This window comes from Myripristis murdjan, chromosome 12 (assembly GCF_902150065.1).
Source record: "Myripristis murdjan chromosome 12, fMyrMur1.1, whole genome shotgun sequence".
Classification (NCBI taxonomy): Eukaryota; Metazoa; Chordata; class Actinopteri; order Holocentriformes; family Holocentridae; genus Myripristis; species Myripristis murdjan.
In genome coordinates, this window is record NC_043991.1 from 8,244,216 (window position 1) to 8,265,100 (window position 20,885).

Consider the following 20,885-nt stretch of genomic DNA (forward strand, 5'->3'; position numbering starts at 1 on the left):
GCCCCAAAGAGACAAATAGAGAGATTTCAGGCTGTTTCAACAAATTTAATGTATCACAAGATTGCAAAACAGAAGTTTAAGGTTTAATCTCTTTCCAAAGATAATTAATTATCTTATCTTATCAATTAATCTTTTTTCTTTTTACACCTTATCCCAGAAACCTATAATAAGGGGGCCTTGTTCCATTTAGTGACATATGAGTAATTTGTCATACTTTTTCCATTAAAGGACACCAGTTTGTTAGCTATATTAATTCAATCCAATCTCATGTTTTTTCTCAATTACTGAATTACCAGATTAGGTTATGCACATTTTCAAATGTTTTAGGACATAGTTTTTAGGTTATTTGTAGGTTGTCATTTTTTCCAATATGATGAAAATGTGATTCATCGCCTTTTTCTGCTGTTTTGTTTTTTCTGAAGTGAGATAAGTAAATTTGTTGAGAGGCTCATTGGAGAGTAGGGCAAGTGCCGTCACAGAAACCTGGCTGGATGTCAGAGAGAAATGTACTTTGGTCACGCCATTGGGGTTTTATCTTGTTTTCACCTTATTTCACCTAGTTTTTCTTGAATTCGGCCCAATTTATCCCCGGAAAAATCAACACTCGATCTGTCATCCCAGAGCCACGACTTTCCATTCCCACGCTCACCCAAGCCCAACACTAATTTACATTACCACGTACACGATTCTGACGCCGCATCTGGACACAGACTGAGGCTAAAGCATCTTAGCCCGATCACTTCTTGCTTTATTATCAATATCAAGAACCAAATGTTTACTGTACAAGCGACCCTCCCACCTTATTCACTGCACTGGATAGTCCAGAGGATTTGGAGGAAATGGCAGCTGACCCTGATGCCAAATCAAATATTCAGAATTTAGCAATCATCATTGTCTAGAGAGAAAGCTCACCCTTATTACTTTGCACATAAGCATATTGCCACTGTTGGATGAAATCCTTGTAGAAAATAGCCTTGATCTTACCTTGACCATCCAATTTTTTTTAGTTAGCAAATTATTCATAAGCCAAAGAGGTCTGAAAATTTCCCCAATCCATGACTGAGCATGTCATTTTTCATTGAAGTGAAAACAAACAATAAAAAATGACTAAGATTGAAATTACATGGTTTTTTTTTAAGTGATGTTAATTAGCAGCTGTTCTGAATTACTGATGGCTAATCTATCTGGCAAGCAACAGACCTGGTCAAACTGATCCACTGTCTGAAAGTTTTATTTCATTGGAACATTGAACAAAACGACTGACTGAAACTATTTTTTCTATTTGTATCTTATAATTTAAGGAGTGAGGTTAAGTAAAGAGGACGAGGGGAGCCTATCAAATGTATTGTGTAATGATGAGAAATGTGCAGGGCAGCGCTGGTCATGTGCTGAACATGGGAGGGGTCTCTTACACACCTCTGCTATAAAAATCTGGGAGGAAATCAACTCTGTTCCTTCAGTTTTGGGTCAAGATGGAGAGACTGGGGATTTTGCTGCTTGTGGCTTTTTCGTTGGAGACTGTCTCTGCGACATCTGTAAGTGTTCAAGCAAATTTGACCGAGATATGAAGAGTTGTTTCCAGTCTGGAAGATAACCATCATCCGGCCACGTTCATTATCCAATGGCTCTAAAATGCAGAAGGTTCAGTAAAAGTGCTTTAATTTTTCAATTTTGTATATTTTATATCTATATTCACTGATATTTACTTTTTGTGAAATTCATTCTTATCTTGAGCCATCAGTCATTTTATAAAAACAAGACTTGTCTCTTTTTTTAATTGTTAGATATCTTCCTTTGGAGCAAAACTCCTCATATGCCTACAGTTTTCTTGGCTTCAAGTTTTTCAAACCATTACCCATACTTTGAATTAACCCTATAAAACCATTTGTATCATATATGATACACATTATCAAATAACACATTCCATTTCAGTCTAATCAATACTTGACCAAAATACTGTTGTATACCTTTGGACACTTCCCCTGTTCACCCTGGACCATACCATTGGCATTTCAAGTACTGTCATACATGATACAACAGAAAAATCGTGTGTAATAAAATATTTTTTGAAAAATCTTTTTTTTTTTTTTTTTTTTTTTTTTACATTTTGTTATAGGACTAAATAAAGGGCTGAATTTCAAAAAATTGGAATTTTCTGCAAATTCTTTCATAGTTCAGGCTTTATGGGGTTAATATGTTAAATGCTTTATTGATTCCGTCTATTACATTGTTCCACAAAAAAAGATGCTACTGAATTGTATCAGAAGATATGTTTATCAGCAGCGGATGGGCAGATACTTTCACCTTTATTGCTGTTGCTTTCACTCAAGGAAAATTAAAAAATGATATGGTGCAGTGCACAAGAAGGAACATTGTGCATATTAACCCAGAGCGGAAAGAATTTACTAGTCTCTTCAGTCTAAGCAAGACTTTTGAATGATTTTTTTCATATTTTTTGCTGCAGAATGCCGCGTCGTCATCCAGCTCGATCTGTTTTTTCTGTGCAAACATCAATTGACCTGAACTTGAATTCCTGCACTTTTTTTTTGCACTTGACTGTCTAAACTAAATCTAAAACCTGATTCTTATCAATAAGGCTTGATGCTCTTGATTGTAGTTGGGTGTGGTGCAGACGGAGGGAGGCATGGTGCAGGGGGAGAACATCCGCCTCGGGTATCGTCGGCACATGGACATTTTCAAGGGAATTCCCTTCGCTGACATTCCCGGGAGGTTTGAGATACCGAAGCGTCACCCCGGCTGGGACGGTGAGTATGGGCTATTTAAAATGATCACCGAACAGAGCGACAATAAGTGCAACAGCAGATAAATCTCTGAACTGTATGACGTAATGCGTCATGAGAACTATCTGTGTGCCTCTCCTCAGGCGTCCTGAAAGCCACTGAATACAGGAAGAGGTGCCTTCAGGTCAACCTCATCATGACCTCCACCCGCGGCAGTGAGGACTGTCTCTACCTTAACATCTGGGTTCCTCATGGCCGTTCAGGTAAAGGCTTTTGTCCAACTTACCCAGACTGAGACAAGATGTTTGATGACGTTTTCACCTCTGTACGAACACTGGAATATTCCTTTAAGGTCTGCGTTCTGTTCTTAAGCTCTTATGTTGAAACGGAACCACAATCTGCTTTTTTCTTTGGTGCCTATAGTGTCCACTAATCTCCCAGTCATGGTTTGGATCTACGGCGGAGGCTTCCTGGCTGGAGGCTCGATGGGAGCCAACTTCCTGGACAACTACCTGTACAGCGGACAGGAGATCGCAGACAGGGGGGATGTTATTGTGGTGACTCTGGGATACCGATTGGGAACCCTAGGCTTCCTCAGCACCGGTGATGCTTCGTTACCTGGTAGGTGCCCTGGTGGCCATTTGAACTGAATCCAGACAGCGTTTTACCAAGATGTGATATTTTCAATGAGCCAAACCACTTGTAGCACAGAGTTTGTTCTGGGACAGGAAACTACGGTCTGTGGGACCAGCATTATGCCATCGCCTGGGTGCACAGGAACATCCGCTCTTTCGGAGGAGACCCTGACAACATCACCCTCTTTGGAGAGTCTGCAGGCGGAGCGAGCGTCAGTTTCCAGGTGAGAGGCTGGCTCCTGCACCTTTGGCTTGCTGTATGCATGATTAAATCAAAGCATAAATATGTGCAGTTTATTGTAAAATTGGTGGGATAGCCTCTAAAGCTTTGAAACATTTCAGCGTATGTTGTATCAATTTTAAACATGAGGAAAAAAGGACTAACAAAGATGACGTTCGTGAAGATAAATGAGATTTGGTATTTAAAAACAGTTACAAAATGTAAAGGCTATGATACAAAATGCTGACTAATGGCAATGAGTATGAGTGACTGGGCAATTTTTTTTTGTTTAACAATGCAGAATACCCTGTTTTACTTTTGTACTATCAGCCAACAGCTAGTTTGCTTAAATGTATAATAATTATTAGCATTTCTTTGCTCTCATTGCACCGCTTTGCACCTTCTGCCATTGTCCTTTGAAGTGTGACAGGTCACTTGACCACTTTTCTTGTCTCTGATTGGCTGAAGCGAGCATATTGCATATTGACAAATGTTGTCCTAAATGTGCTCCCCAGAAACTGTCCATGAATCATGGACTTAAGGGTAAAGGGTAAACTTAATTGAGCGAGGTAAAGGTAAGGTGTAGAGATTTTTACTTATTTGTGTGTTTGCATGTGTGTGTGTGTGTGTATGTGTGTGTGCATGCGTGTGTGTGCGTGCATGTGCCCAAATAAGACTCTCACGCCCCATAACAGAGGACTGTACAGGAGAGCCATCTCCCAAAGTGGGGTCGCCCTCTGCCCCTGGGCTGTCAACAGGAACCCCCGCAGGCTGGCAGAGGAGGTATAGAGCAAATCCCCAGATTTTTATAACTTTTATCTCTCCTTTTTGACATAAGAAGCTGCAGCTCTGAAGCCTGCATGTAACTTTGTGTTAAGGAAACAATTAGACATGATGTGAAGGATTGTCTTGTCTTTCTAGATTGCCCTGAAGGTCAACTGCCCCACCGATGACAGTATGGTTGCCTGTTTGAGGATGACTGATCCTGCGGTTCTTACATTGGCCGGTTCACTCAATCTGTCCAGCTCAGCCGACAGTAAGAAGTCCACCTGCAGCCTTTCTTACATTTTGGACATTTAAAGACACTCTTTATCAAAGCCAATCACAACTGCAGAGTAAACTTCAATTCCTTACTCACTAACATTAGAAGGATCAGAGGCACAACATTATTCCTTTAGACCATAAATTGTGAGAGACAAGAGAACTTGGAGATTGTAGAAATTGTTACATACATTGTTCATGCACCCTCAATTTGTAATTGTGATCTTTTCAATAAGTACCTGAAGGCAGCATAATGTTCATTTGTGGTCATTTTAAAATATATGCCACCTCAGACGAAACAAGGTAAGGAAACCAAACCATTAAAAAAGAAAGGAAAGGAAAGCATATTAGTACGCAGCCATTTTAAACTGAAGTAAGTACAATTAGCTGAGAAATGAGTGTGTGGTTGTATTTGTCTCCATCAGACCCCCTCGTCAGCAACCTGGTCCTGGCTGCTACGATCGACGGGGACTTCCTTCCTGATGAGCCAGGAAAGCTTTTCCACAACGCTGCTGATGTGGACTACATCGCTGGCGTCAACGACATGGACGGACATGTCTTCACTGGTTTAGATGTCCCGTCAATCAACAATCCCCTGGTGGACACCCCTGTGTGAGTTCCACTCAGCAGCTCACAGTGCAAACAGCAAATTTATATGATGCCAAAAATTGTCTCAGAGCAAATGTAAATTTTTGAGAACTGTGGTGTGACACATTTTTTTGTTTCCTGGTATAAAATTGCACTATCAAATCTGATTTTCAAGCGTTTGATTCCTTATTTCAGAGAGGATGTCAGGAGGCTCCTGCGTTCGTACACCAAGGAGAAAGGCCAGGCTGGTTTGGACAACGCTTTTGCCACGTACTCTTCAAACTGGGGCACCAACCCCAGCCAGACGACCATTAAGAGAACCATTGTGGAGATCGGAACCGACTACATCTTCCTGGTTCCCACACAGGCTGCCCTCTACCTTCATGCTGCCAATGCCACGTGAGAACATCTCACTACTGATGAAAAAAAAAGAATATCTGCATGCAGTATATATTTTGTATGTGTGACTTCTCCAACATTTTTTTAGCCTTAATAAAGCAAAAAAGCTTTGTAAAGGTTTAACAGTGACATAATAGTTAAGTTAGTTAAATTTCTTTGTAATGCTATCATAAATAATAATATGTCTGTTTTTTAAAATGTCTTCATAAGCATCCTATGAAGGAATTGTAAGGGCCTTATTACTGATTAACTAACACTTATTATAAGGGCCTTAATATAAAGCATTATCCCTTTGTGTGCATAGTATACAATAATAAAGTATATGATATATAATAGTAGCATAGTGGTAGCCTCAGTATGGGATGCAAAGGTGATGAAAGTCAAATTAATAAATACAAAAACATTCTTAATAAAGATCTCTGGTTCTTCTGCAATTAGAGCTGTGACCCCTTACAGTTCTTATGTTATTCTCTGAGTCCATGACATTTTCTTTTTCTTTTTTTTTTCTTTCAGATTTTTGAGTTAATTTCAGTGGAGACTCTCTTTCCTGTTTTTTTTTTTTTAAACTATCTCCTTCTGCTTGATGTATTCATAATCACATCCTTGCTCTCTCCTTCCTACCTAAGGACTGGTCGCACCTACTCCTACGTCTTATCAGAGCCCAACCGTATGGGCGGTGTGGCCAGGCCCTACCCCAGCTGGATGGGAGCAGATCACGCCGATGACCTCCAGTATGTGTTTGGAAAGCCGTTCACTACGCCTCTGGCATACTGGCCAAAGCACCGCGATCTCTCCGGCTACATGATCGCCTACTGGACTAACTTTGCCAAAACTGGGTATAATGCTACACCTGAACTCTTTCAATCAGAATCAGATTCACTTTAATCCCAAGTGCAATGCATGAATTTATCATAGCATTGTTAAAGGAATACTCAAATGTTTTTTGGAAAAACAACCTTTTTCTTACTTACCTTGACTGAAATGTTTGATATCATTTTCACCTCTGTACATCCAGTGGTTTGGTTTGTATGGGTAGCTGTTTCATGTTAGCTTAGCATAAAGGCTTGAAATCTATGGGAGTCATTAGCCTAGCTCTATCAAAGTGGAAAAAATAAACCTTATGTATGTTGTGTTATGACAATAATATTGTATAATTGTTAAAGTAAGATAGTTTCAGCTGTAAGGTTTTTCTTTTCACTGTGATGGAGCTAGGCTAATGATTCCCATAGACTTCAAGTCTTTATGCTAAGCTAGCACGAAATGCAACCCATAGAAACCGGACCACTGGATGAACAGATGTGAGAATGATATCGAACATCTTGTCTCAGTCTGAGTCAGAAAATATAGAAAATATTCCTTTAACAGTGACAAATTGGAAGGATGCAATCATCAAGAGTTTTTAAAATACTTAATATTTATTTACTTCCTTTGCCCCAAACATTGGAGTACTCCTTTAATGAGATACTATGCGGACACTTTCACAACATATATTGACATTGACACAGATTGTATATAGCAAACAAGACTTGGATCAGTGTAACACATACAATAAAAAGCATTTTGATCATTATTTTGGTCATTGCACTTTTGGTAATAGCAGATGTTGAAACCTCATGACAGATAAACACAACAGTGGGAGACAAATTATCTTTATCCAAAGACCTAAAACATGATTCAGTTGCTCTTTGATGTGTCTGTCTCCACAGAGACCCCAACAAAGGAGACCTTAAAGTGCCCACTACCTGGCCTAAATTCACCAGCTCCGGACACCAGTACCTGGAGATCAACTCGAAGATGGACAACAGCTACGTGCATCAGAAGATGAGGGTTCGCTACGTGCACTTCTGGGCCAGCACGCTGCCCAATCTGCCCAACAGCAGTGTCTAAAATGTGCCTCTGCTGTGCACGTACAGTACACTGTAGACCTGAGCTGTGGAGCGAAAGCATCATGTCAGAAGTGGTTTGCTGCAAAAATAAATGTATGACCAATGCAATATTTTGACTCTGCTTTTTTATTTGATACTGAAATGAATGCTTTTTTACCCGCACAGAATCAGAAATTTTTGGCGTAGCAGTGAAAATACATGACATGCTGATGGATAATATGACTGCTGGGGAAGTTGCTTTCAAAATTATTTATTTTTACTCGTCTTTATAACTGTAGTTATTACATAATAACTTCTGCAACTCGTCCATATGTACATGACAACTCCCTATGGCACTCAAATTATTTTTACTTTCTGACAGGTATACCTCTCTTCAAAGTCCATACTATGACTTTTAAAAAATAGTGGCAAATGTTATATAATTTACTAAATAAATAAATGAATAAATAAATTGTCATATTTGAGACTTGGTGGTGCACAAAAACAGTTGTAAGTCACATCATATTAAGCCAACAACAGTGATAAAATTGAGCTGACTCAATTTTAAACAGTAATTCATTACTCTATACTCCATCACATAAGTAATAATGTTACACAACTTTTTAAGTCATGTAACTCCCGTTACCTAATTCACCTATGAGGGAAAACATAAAGATAACAATTTAGTGGTGCGGCTCAGGCCACACAATAAGTGACACACAATCAGATTTTTTTCACAGCCTGAAAATGCCACAGTATGTTTTTCCTGACAAATCTACAGTCTGAGAGCTAATGGTCTGCTCTGCATCTTCTACATGTCCTTGATGTGTAAATATGCAGCTGCTACAGAGCCGTATTTGTAGCAACAGTGCAGCGGAGGAAGCATAAGCCTTGACCTCAGGTTGTTTGCCTCCACCGTACTTGGCACTCTCAAGCTTGGATTTATTTCTATTTACCTCTCTCTCGATTGAGTTTTTGTGCAGCCTTCTCTCTCTTGATATCTGCCTTCTGGTGTTGACATGTTGCTGGCTTTGACAAAAATATAGAATGGTATTTTCCAATAAGTGCTTCATTTTTCAATGCCCTACAGGAAAACCTACAATGACCTTTTCCAGACAGTTCTCTACAGCAACAGTAACTTGTGAAAAAAGAAACTAAATCAGATAAAAACACATATATGGTAAAATTAAACGTGTGTTATACCAAACACTTTAGCCGACAGGTACAGTGCAACTGCAAAGAAGGAAATGAGCATGCTTTATGAAGCAAATTGGTATGGTCTGGATTGTGTAGATTATGGATGCAAACATGCAAAAAGACAACAGATAAAATAAGGGAGCTGGGTAAGGAGGCAGAGGAGGCGATGAAAGTGAAAGGATAACTGATTACTGAAGTATTGATTACCATATCATATTGACAACAAAAAGGGAAATAGTACATGATGGCTCACTGCAGACATTTCAGCCTTTTCAGTCACAGTGACTCTGGTTTCACACTTTCATTCTATTCTTTGTTTGGCTCCACAGAATGAACTTTTTGGGTAACGGTGTTAGTCATATTTTATTGTTGCCTTTCTACATTTAAACTAAATATCTTTGTTCCATCTCAGTTTGGATTCAGAAAAAAAGAGCACAACCAGTATGGCTATTCTTGATCTTGTTGAAAAAATCAATGATTGTATAGCAGAAGGTAACTAAGGAAAAGGTATTTTTCTTGATTTATCAAAGGTTTTTGATACCATTAATTTTGATATTTTACTGCACAAACTCCATCATTATGGCATCAGAGGCCTTGGCCTCAATTGGTTCAGAAGTTACCTTTATGACAGACAACAATATGTCTTCACAAATGATTGTAATTCATCCTGTAAGAACATACATTTTGGGGTTCCCCAGGGTTCTATACTAGGGCTTCTCCTATTTATCCTGTTCATTAATGACGTTGTCAATTCCTCCAGCATATTTCATAAGGTAATTTTTGCTGATGACACAACTCTATTCACATCACACCGAAATCCATTCATCCTTCAAGACATTGTTAACACAGAGCTCACCAAAGTAGACACTTGGTTTAAATGTAATACACTATCACTCAATGTTAGCAAAACAAATTACATTCTATTCTGCTCAAACAGAAAGGATAACAATACCGATCTGCTAAACATTAATATAAATGGTCAGTTGATCAAAAGAGTGGTATCTACAAAATTCTTGGGCATCCTCATAGACGAATTTGTCAACTTTCAGTTTCACATCGAACATCTGACCAAAAAATTATCAAAATATGTTGGTTTATTCGATAAACTCAGACACTATCTCCCACTACCAGCTTTACTTACCTTGTATAGAACCCTCTTTGAACCTCACTTGAACTACTGCAACATAATTTGGTCTAATACATTTCCTAGTTACCTTCAAAAACTCGCTAGCTTACAAAAGAAAGCCATATGGGCCCTATCTTGTCTGCTCCCAATGCTCCCACTTGCCCCTTTTTTCCCAAGATATAGACTACTAAGACTTTCTGAGTTAAATCTATTCCACAGTGCCTGTCTCATGTTTAAAGTTGTCTATGGCCTTAACCCCAGACTCAGCATCCTGGTCCCCATCTGCTGCCCCCAGCACCAACACCAAACTAGGTACAAACACCTTCTAATGGGTAAACATCGACATCTGAAATGTGCTAGTTTGAGTGTTGTCTGCAGGGAGCCCAGATATGGAACAGTAATGACGTCTATCTCCCACTCACTTTCAAAACAAGGCCAGATCAAGATCTTTTACGACATGAGGCGTAGATGCTCATGGGAGGGCAGTCATAATTCCAGGAAACACTACCACTTTTCTGCCCACAGGGGTCGCCAAAGTCAACACTAAACTGAAAGCTATGTGAGGCTGCTTTAAAAAAGAAGAGATACATGTATGGCACAGATGGGAGACATGGCGTTGTTTTAGGTTTGATCGTGAAACTGCAGGATGTGATCTCAGAAACACGGTCTCAATCACAACATCATTTCTGAACTGTGTTTTTAAGCCGTTTAAAGTGCTTGTGTCACATTCCAGGGAAGACATGAGGGCGCTCCTGGGTGCTTACACCAAAGACAAGGGCAAGGCTGGTTTGGGCAGAGCTTTCACCCAGTACTCATCCTCCTGGAATGCAAATCCCAGCAAGGAGGCAGTCAAGAGAAGCATTGTGGAAATTGGAATCCTGATCCCAAGCCAGGTTGCCCTCTACCTTCACGCTGCCAATGCCACGTGAGAACAATTTTTTTAATTGTTTAGGTTTATGTGCATGACTTTGTAACAGCCTTCATTTCAAGTATGTGATGCCAACTGCTTTGTTCCTCATTCACATTTTCATAGTACCATGTTCATAGTGTTTTAGCTGGTCAGGTGTTAAAAGTCCAGTAAGAAGTGACAAAGATTGACATTGAGATTGCTTTCTGGCAATTGTTGAGTCTACAGGCCATAAAATAAACCAGGACTGCTAAAATATCTACTTTTGATAATGCTAGACAAATACATTTGCTCGTACACTCCTGATCAAAAAAAGACCAGTTGAAAAATTGCAAGAATTTACATTTTTCACTGTTGGATCTTAAAAAAGGTTCTAAGTAGAGCTTCAAAATGCAAAAAGAAGAAATGGGAGTGAGACAAAAAAAAAGAAAAGAGTAAACAATTTATTGCAAACAACCATTAAACTGAAATAGGCTGTTCATCAGCTGATCAAAAGTTTAAGACCACAGCCTTTAAAAGCCTTTAAAAATGTGGACTGAGTGTAATTTTCTGTCAGGTATCCACACTGTCATGACCTCCTGATGGCAAAGGCAAAAAAGCTTTCTGTCTTTGAACGCGGTCGGATTGTTGAGCTGCATAAGCAAGGCGCAACAACAAGGCCCTCGCAGCGTGCCATTGCTGCTGAGGTTGGACGCAGTAAGACAGTCATTTTAAATGTGTTAAAAGATCCTGAGGGTTATGTAACAAAAAAGTCAAGTGGTAGACCCAAAAAAATTTCACTGGCCCTGAGCCGGAAGATCCAATTGGCTGTCCGTCAAGACACGACATGATCCTCTGCCCAAATTAAGCTTGTCACTGGTGCCAACTGCAGTCCCATAACCATCAGACGGCATCTGCGAGAGAAGGGTTTTAAGAACAAAAAACGCCTTCAAAGGCCTCGTCTCCTTCAATGGCACAAAATTGCCTGTTTGGAGTTTGCACGACAGCACCAAACATGGGACATTGAAAGGTGGAAGAAAGTTTTATTCTCTGATGAGAAAAAAATTGACCTTGACGGTCTTGATGGCTTCCAACGTTACTGGCATGACAAGGAGATCCCACCTGAGATGTTTTCTACACGGCACAGTGGAGGGGGCGCCATCATGATCTGGGGGGCTTTTTCCTTCAATAGAACAATGGAGCTTCAGGTTGTGCAGAGGCATCAAACAGTAGCTGGCCATGTGGAGATGTTGCAGGGGGCATCCCTCATGACTGAAGGCCCGTGTGGTAATGACTGGGTTTTTCAACAGGACAACGCTGCAGTTCACAATGCCCGCCTGACAAAGGACTTCTTCCAGAGAAATAACATCACTCTTTTGAACCATCCGGCGTGTTCCACTGATCTAAATCCAATTGAGAACATTTAGGGTTGGATGGCAAGGGATGTTTACAAAAATGGACACCAGTTCCAGACAGTGGATGCCCTCCGTGAAGCCTACCTCTTCTCTGAGCCAATCCATATGGCTGGTGTAGCCAAGCCTTATCCCAGCTGGGTAGGAGCGGATCACGCCGATGACCTCCAGTATATGTTCGGAAAGCCGTTCACTACGCCTCTGGGATACTGGCCCAAGCACCGCGACGTTTCTGGCTACATGATCGCCTACTGGACCAACTTTGCCAAGACAGAGTAAAACAGAGCAGCCGTTTTCATGACACCATCTTGTGTGAAACTATTAGTGTTATTATTATTGACACTGAAAAACTTGTTTAAGGGGCATGAATGTGGTTTATTTATGATTTTGAAGTATTTCCAAGGAAAACAAATTATTTGATTATGATGGAAACTGGAATTTGATTAATTGTATTTCAGTGTTTATGATATCTTCAGAGATTGATTGATATGATCATATGCGCTCATTTCATAATTGTTTTTTTTTTTTTTTTTTTTTTCTGTGGCAACCCTCAGAGACCCCAACAAAGGAGGGATGAAAGTGCCCTCGACCTGGCCTAAATTCTCCAGCTCTGGACACCAGGAGATCAACTCCAAGATGAACAAGAACTCAGTGAAACAGAAGATGAGGCTGCACTACGTGCACTTCTGGTTGAGTGTTTTGCCCAGCCTGCCCTCAGTTTCAGCTGCTGAGTAGAGACTTTCTGCTATTCCTTTAATCAAACACATTTCCTCGTCATGCCAGAGTTTGAAGATTGCAGCAATTCACTGCGTTCCATCACTGAGACAATAAACCAAAGCAAAAAAGTCACCTGCTACCTCATCATCATTATCATTTTTTATATGTTTATTTATTTTTATTTTTTTTATTATTTTTACAGTCATTTGTCACACTTACTCTGTTTAGTGTTAAGCACATCTTTATTTCTTTAAACATTAAGGTGGAGAGCCATTTAGAAAAACATAAAAAAAAAAAAACAGAAAGAGAGATGGAGGATGGAAATGATCAGACAGCACATTACATTGCTTGTTTGGCACTCACATATAAAATTTTAAATTTCCTAGAGGATTCAGTCAATGCAAACCCACAGAGGTCACCCCAAAGAGATAAATAGAGACTTCAGGCTGTTTCAACAAATTTAATGTTTCGCAAGATTGCAAAACAGAAGTTTAAGGTTTAATTTGTTTCCAAAGATAATTAATAATCTTTTTTTTTTGCACCTTATCCCAAAAATCTATAATAAGGGGGCCTTGTTCCATTTAGTGACATGTGAGTGATTTGTCATACTTTTTCCATTAAAGGACACCAGTTTGTTAGCATAGCCCCAAAAGAGATAAATAGAGGGATTTCAGGCTGTTTCAACAAAATTAATGTATTGCAGCATTGCAAAACAGAAGTTTAAGGATTAATCTCTCTCCAAAGATAATTAACAACCTTGTCCCAAAAACTTGTAATAAAGGAGCCTTGTTCCATTTAGCAACAAGAGTAATTTGTCATATTTTTTTCCATTTAAGGACACCAGTTTGTTAGCTGTATGAATTCAATCCATTCTCATGTTGTTTTCTCAGTTACTGAATTACCAGATTAAGTTATGCACATTTTCCAACGTTTTAGGACATAGTTTTAAGGTTATTTGTAGGTTGTCAATTTTTCCAATATGATGAAATTGTGACTCATCGCCTTTTTCTGCTGTTTTTTTTTTTTTTTTTGGGAAGTGAGATAAGTAAATTTGTTGAGAGGTTCATTGGAGAGTAGGGCAAGTGCCGTCACAGAAACCTGGCTGGATGTCAGACGGAAATGTACGTTGGTCATTGGGGTTTTATCTAGTTTTCACCACCTTTCACCTAGTTTTTCTTGAATTCGGCCCAATTCATCACCGGAAAAATCAACACTCGTTCTGTCATCCCAGAGCCATGGCTTTCCATTCCCACACTCACCCAACTCACTAATTTACATTACCACGTACACCACTCTGATGCCGCATCTGGACACAGACTGAGACCAAAGCATCTTAGCCTGATCACTTCTTGCTTTATTATCAATATCAAGAACCAAATGTTTAAAGTACAAGCGACCCTCTCACCTTATTCACAAAATTGGATAGTCCAGAGGATTTGGAGGAAATGGCAGCTGACCCTGATGCCAAATCAAATATTCAGAATTTAGCAATCATCATTGTCTAGAGAGAAAGCTCACGCTTATTACTTTGCACATAAGAATATTGCCACTGTTGGATGAAATCCTTGTAGAAAATAGCCTTGATCTTACCTTGACCATCCAATTTTTTTAGTTATCGAATTATTCTTAAGCCAAAGAGGTCTGAAAATTTCCCCAATCCATAACTGAGCATGCCATTTTTCACTGAAGTGAAAACAAACAATAAAAAATGACTAAGATTGGAATTACATGTTTTTTGTTTTTTTTTTGGTAACACTTTACAATAACAGTACAACAATTAGATAATGCCGTAATGGTTAAATAACTGTTAGTTAATGATTATTATGGCATTTACTAATGTTAATAATATCAACAATAACTCTTAAATAAAATATAAATTAATACCTTAGCATGAACAGCATTAGTAAATGATTCTTAGGAACATTAGTTAACAGTTAGTTAACTGTTAATTAATGTTCATTACCTGTTACTTAATGTTTATTACGGCATTAACTAATGTTAATTGTTGTACTGTTACTGTAAAGTGTTACCGTTTTTTTTTTTAAGTGATGTTAATTAGCAGCTGTTGTGAATTAATGATGGCTAATCTATCTGGCAAGCAACAGACCTGGTCAAACTGATCTGCTGTCTGAAAGTTTTATTTCATTGGAACATTCAATAAAACGACTGACTGAAACTATTTTTTCTATTTGTATCTTATATTTTAAGGAGTGAGTTTAAGTAAAGAGGACGAGGGGAGCCTATCAAATGTATTGTGTAATGATGAGAAACGTGCAGGGCAGCGCTGGTCATGTGCTGAACATGGGAGGGGTCTCTTACACACCTCTGCTATAAAATCTGGGTGGAAGTCGACTTTGTTGCTTCAGTTTTGGGTCAAGATGGAGAAACTGAGAATTTTGCTGCTTGTGGCTTTTTCGTTGGAGACTGTCTCTGCAACATCTGTAAGTGTTCAAGCAAATTTGACAGAAATATGAAGAGTTGTTTCCAGTCTGGAAGATAACCATCATCTGGCCAAGTTCATTATCCAATAGCTCTAAAATGCAGAAAGTTCAGTAAAAGTGCTTTAATTTTTCAAACGAAGGTCTCACTATTAAATTAGTGATCAGATTTTGTATATTTTATATCTATATTCACTGATATTTAATTTTTTGTGAAATTTATTCTTATCTTGAGCCATCAGTGATCTTTTTTCAATTGTTAGATATCTTCCTTTCGAGCAAAACTCTTCATATGCCTACAGTTTTCTTGGCTTTTCTTCAAGTTTTTCAAACCATTACCCATTCTTTGAATTAATATGTTAAATGTCTGATATATGATTCTGTCTATTACATTGTTCCACAAAAAAAGATGCTACTGAATTATATCAGAATTGCTATTTGATATGTTTATCAGCAGTGGATGGGCAGATACTTTCACCTTTATTGCTGTTGCTTTCACTAAAGGAAACCTAAAAAATGATATGGTGCAGTGCACAAGAAGGAACATTGTGCATATTAACCCAGAGTGGAAAGAATTTACCAGTGTCTTCAGTCTAAGCAAAACTTTTGAATGATTTTTTCATATTTTTTGCTGCAGAATGCCACGATGTCGTCCAGCTCAATCTATTTTTCTGAGCAAACATCAGTTGACCTGAACTTGAACTCCTGCACTTTTTTTGTACTTGACTGGCTAAACTAAATCTATAACTTATTCTTATCAATAAGGCTTGATGCTCTTGATTGTAGTTGGGTGTAGTGCTGACGGAGGGAGGCTTGGTGCGGGGGGAGAACATCCGCCTCGGGTTTCGTCGGCACATGGACATTTTCAAGGGAATTCCCTTCGCTGGCATTCCCGGGAGGTTTGAGATCCCAAAGCGTCACCCCGGCTGGAACGGTGAGTATGGACTCGAATGATTCAAATGATCACCGAACAGAGCGACAATAAGCGCAACAGCAAATGTGTCATGAAAACACTGTATCATCTGTGTGCCTCTCCTCAGGCATCTTGAAAGCCACTGAATACAGGAAGAGGTGCCTTCAGGTCAACCTCAAGATGACCTCCACCCGCGGCAGTGAGGACTGTCTCTACCTCAACATCTGGGTTCCTCATGGCCGTTCAGGTAAAGGCTTTTGTCCAACTTACCCAGACTGAGACAAGATGTTTGATAACGTTTTCACCTCTGTACGACCACCGGAATATTCCTTTAAGGTCTGCGTTCTGTTCTTATACTCTTATGTTAAAACTGAACCACAATCTGCTATTTTCTTTGGTGCCTGTAGTGTCCACTAATCTCCCCGTCATGGTTTGGATCTATGGCGGAGGTTTCCTGGTTGGAGGCTCGATGGGAGCCAACTTCCTGGACAACTACCTCTACAGCGGACAGGAGATCGCAGACAGGGGGGATGTTATTGTGGTGACTCTGGGATACCGACTGGGAACCCTAGGCTTCCTCAGCACCGGTGATGCTTCGTTACCTGGTAGGTGCAAATTCATTTGCAGCAGTAACCGGCGGGTGATGGCCATTTGAACTGAACTCACACAGCATATTACCTAGATGTGACATTGTCTTTAAGCCAAACCACTTGTAGCACAGAGTTTGTTCTCGGACAGGAAACTACGGTCTGTGGGACCAGCATTATGCCATCGCCTGGGTGCACAGGAACATCCGCTCTTTCGGAGGAGACCCTGACAACATCACCCTCTTTGGAGAGTCTGCAGGAGGAGCGAGCGTCAACTTCCAGGTGAGAGGCTGGCTCCTGCACCTTTGGCTTGCTGTATGCACAATTAAATCAAAGCATAAATATGTGCAGTTTATTGAAAAATTGGTTGGATAGCCTCTAAAGCTTTGAAACATTTCAGCGTATGTCGTATCAATTTTAAACATGAGGAAAAAATGACTAACAAATATAACAGTTGTGGAGTTAAATGAGATTTGGTATTTTAAAAAAAAAACGTTACAAAATGTAAAGGCTATGAAACAAAATGCTGGCAACTGGCAATGAGTATTAGTGACTGGGCAATGGGCAAAGAGGGCAATGGGCAGTGCTGCCAAATTTGAGAGAGACTGTGGCCATCACTGTTATTATGGTCTCTGGTTTTCTACTGAAAAGGTAATAATAATAATTATTATTTTATAGTGTTTTATGGTTTCATGGAGTTTTATTTCCAACACAGAATACCCTCTTTTACTTTTGTGCCAACAGCTAGCTTGCCTAAATATATATATATATATATATATATATATATATATATATATATATATAGCATTTCTGTGCTCTTGTTGCACTACTCTGCGTGGTCTGCCATTTTCCTTTGAAGTCTGACAGGTCACCTGACCACGTTCCTTGTCTCTGATTGGCTGAATAAAACTGTTCATGTATCATGGGCTTAATAGTAATGGGTAAACTTAATTTAGCAAGGTAAAGGAAAGGCGCAGAGATTTTTCTAATTTGTGTGTTTGCATGTGTGTGTGTGTGTGTGTGTGTCTGTATGCGTGTGCATGTGCCCAAACAAGACTCTCACACCCCATAGCAGAGGACTGTTCAGGAGAGCCATCTCCCAAAGTGGGGTCGCCCTCTGCCCCTGGGCTGTCAACAGGAACCCCCGCAGGCTGGCAGAGGAGGTATAGAGCAAATCCCCAGTTTTCTATAACTTTTAGCGCTCCTTTTTGACATAAGAAGCTGCAGTTCTGAAGGAAACAATTAGACATGATGTGAAGGATTGTCTTGTCTTTCTAGATTGCCCTGAAGGTCAACTGCCCCACTGATGACAGCATGGTTGCCTGTTTGAAGATGACTGATCCTAGAGTTCTTACAATGGCCGGTTCACTGGATCCGTCCGGCTCAGCCGACAGTAAGAAGTCCACCTGCAGCCTTTCTGACATTTTGGACATTTAAAGACACTCTTTATCAAAGCCACAAGTGGATCAGAGGCACAACATTATTGCTTTGACCATAAAATGTGAGAAAGAGGAGATTGGGAGATGAAATGGGATAAACAAGAAAATGTACGCCATGATGAGTAGCTGAAGGCAGCATAATGTTCATTTGTGGTCATTTTAAAATATATGTCACCTCAGATGAAACAAGGAAAGGCAACCAAACCATTAAAAAAGAAAGGAAAGGAAAGCATGTAAGTACGCAGCCATTTTAAGTACAATTAGCCTAGAAATGAGTGTGTGATCGTATTTGTCTCCATCAGACCCCATCGTGGGCCAGCTGGTCCTGGCCGCTACAATCGACGGGGACTTCCTTCCCGATGAGCCAGGAAAGCTTTTCCACAATGCCGCTGATGTGGACTACATCGCTGGCGTCAACGACATGGATGGACATGTCTTCACTGGTTTAGATGTCCCGTCAATCAACAATCCCCAGGTGGACACCCCTGTGTGAGTTCCGCTCAGCAGCTCACAGCGCAAACAGCAAATTTATATGATGCCAAAGATTCTCCCAGAGCAAATGTGAATTTGTTAGAACTGACACATTTTTTTTCCCGGTATAAAACTGCACTGTCAAATCTGATTTTCAAGCTTTTGGTTCCTTATTTCAGAGAGGATGTCAGGAGGCTCCTGCGTTCGTACACCAAGGAGAAAGGCCAGGCTGGTTTGGACAACGCTTTCGCCACGTACTCTTCAAACTGGGGCACCAACCCCAGCCAGACGACCATTAAGAGAACCATTGTGGAGATCGGAACAGACTACATCTTCTTGGTTCCCATACAGACCGCCCTCTACCTTCATGCTGCCAATGCCACGTGAGAACATCTCCCTACTGATAAAAAAAAAAGAATATCTGCATGCAGTATATATTTTGTATGTGTGACTTCTCCAACATTTTTTAACCTTAATAAAGCAAAAAAGCTTAGTAAAGGTTTAACAGTGACATAATAGTTAAGGTAGTTAAATTTCTTTGTAATGCTATCATAAATAATAATATGTCTGTTTTTTAAAATGTCTTATAATCTAACAAAAAAAAAACATGTTTCTGATGCTATTATTAATACACTTATATAGCCTTTCTAACAAATGTTAATGTTAATAAGCATCATATGAAGGACTTGTAAGGGCCTTATTACTGATTATCTAACACTTATTATAAGGGCCTTAATATAAAGCATTATCCCTTTGTGTGCATAGTATACAATAATAAAGTATATGATATAATAGTAGCATAGTGGTAGCCTCAGTATGGGATGCAAAGGTGATGAAAGTCAAATTAATAAATGCAAAAACATTCTCAATAAGGATCTCTGGTTCTTCTGCAATTAGAGCTGTGACCCCCTACAGTTTTTATGTCATTCTCTGAGTCCATGACATTTTCTTTTTCTTTCTTTTCTTTTCTTTTTTTTTTTTTGAAACTATCTCCTTCTGTTTGATGTATTCATAATGACATCCCTGCTCTCTCCTTCCTACCTAAGGACTGGTCGCACCTACTCCTACGTCTTATCAGAGCCCAACCGTATGGGCGGCTTGGCCAGGCCCTACCCCAGCTGGATGGGAGCGGATCACGCTGATGACCTCCAGTATGTGTTTGGAAAGCCGTTCACTACACCTCGGGCATACTGGTCAAAGCACCGCAATCTCTCCAGCTACATGATCGCCTACTGGACCAACTTTGCCAAAACTGGGTATAATGCTACGCCTGAACTCTTTAAATCAGAATCAGATTCACTTTAATCCCAGGTACAATGCATGAATTTGTCATAGCATTGTTAAAGGAATACTCAAATGTTTTTTGGGAAAAACACCCTTTTTCTGACTTATCCTTACTGAGATGTTTGATATCATTTTCACCTCTGTATGTCCAGTGGTTTGGTTCCTCTGGGAAGCATTTTGTGTTAGCTTAGCATAAAGAGTTGAACTCTATGGGAGTCATTAGCCTAGCTCTATCAAAGTGGAAAAAATAAACCTTGAAAATGTGTATATTGTATGATGACACATTCTGTAAGTAAGATAGCTTCAGAGTTGCTGTAAGGTTTTTCTTTTCGAACATCTTGTCTCAGTCTGAGTCAGAAAATATAGAAAATATTCCTTTAACAGTGACAAATTGGAAGGATGCAATCATCAAGAGTTTTTAAAATACTTAATATTTACTTTCTTCCTTTGCCCCAAACATTGGAGTACTCCTTTAATGAGATACTATGCAGACATTTTCACAACATATATTGACATTGACACAGATTGTGTATAGCAAACAGGACTTGGATCAGTGTAACACATACAATAAAAAGCATTTTGATCATTATTTTGGTCATTGCACTTTTGGTAATAGCAGATGTTGAAACCTCATGACAGATAAGCACAACAGTGGGAGACAAATTATCTTTATCCAAAGACCTAAAACATGATTCAATTGCTCTTTGATGCGTCTGTCTCCACAGAGACCCCAACAAAGGAGACCTTAAAGTGCCCACTACCTGGCCTAAATTCACCAGCTCTGGACACCGGTACCTGGAGATCAACTCAAAGATGGACAAGAGCTACGTGCATCAGAAGATGAGGGTTCGCTACGTGCACTTCTGGGCCAGCACGCTGCCCAATCTGCCCGACAGCAGTGTCTAAAATGTGCCTCTGCTGTGCAT

At 39.7% G+C, this 20,885-nt stretch overlaps 2 protein-coding genes across 2 annotated transcripts; both read left to right on the plus strand.

Annotated features, from left to right (window-relative positions):
- The first annotated feature begins 1,472 nt into the window (after nucleotides 1-1,472).
- On the plus strand, nucleotides 1,473-7,531 carry LOC115369118 (bile salt-activated lipase-like). Its single transcript, XM_030065678.1, has 11 exons — nucleotides 1,473-1,535; nucleotides 2,618-2,765; nucleotides 2,885-3,004; nucleotides 3,165-3,362; nucleotides 3,470-3,600; nucleotides 4,272-4,379; nucleotides 4,518-4,632; nucleotides 5,063-5,249; nucleotides 5,421-5,624; nucleotides 6,251-6,460; nucleotides 7,331-7,531. Exons 1-11 carry the CDS (start codon nucleotides 1,473-1,475, stop codon nucleotides 7,509-7,511), a joined length of 1,665 nt encoding a protein of 554 aa, XP_029921538.1. The 3' UTR covers nucleotides 7,512-7,531.
- Nucleotides 7,532-15,205: 7,674 nt separating this feature from the next.
- On the plus strand, nucleotides 15,206-20,885 carry LOC115369120 (bile salt-activated lipase-like). The gene is made up of 11 exons (XM_030065679.1): nucleotides 15,206-15,268; nucleotides 16,052-16,199; nucleotides 16,306-16,425; nucleotides 16,586-16,783; nucleotides 16,917-17,047; nucleotides 17,821-17,928; nucleotides 18,044-18,158; nucleotides 18,507-18,693; nucleotides 18,855-19,058; nucleotides 19,722-19,931; nucleotides 20,685-20,885. Exons 1-11 carry the CDS (start codon nucleotides 15,206-15,208, stop codon nucleotides 20,863-20,865), a joined length of 1,665 nt encoding a protein of 554 aa, XP_029921539.1. The 3' UTR covers nucleotides 20,866-20,885.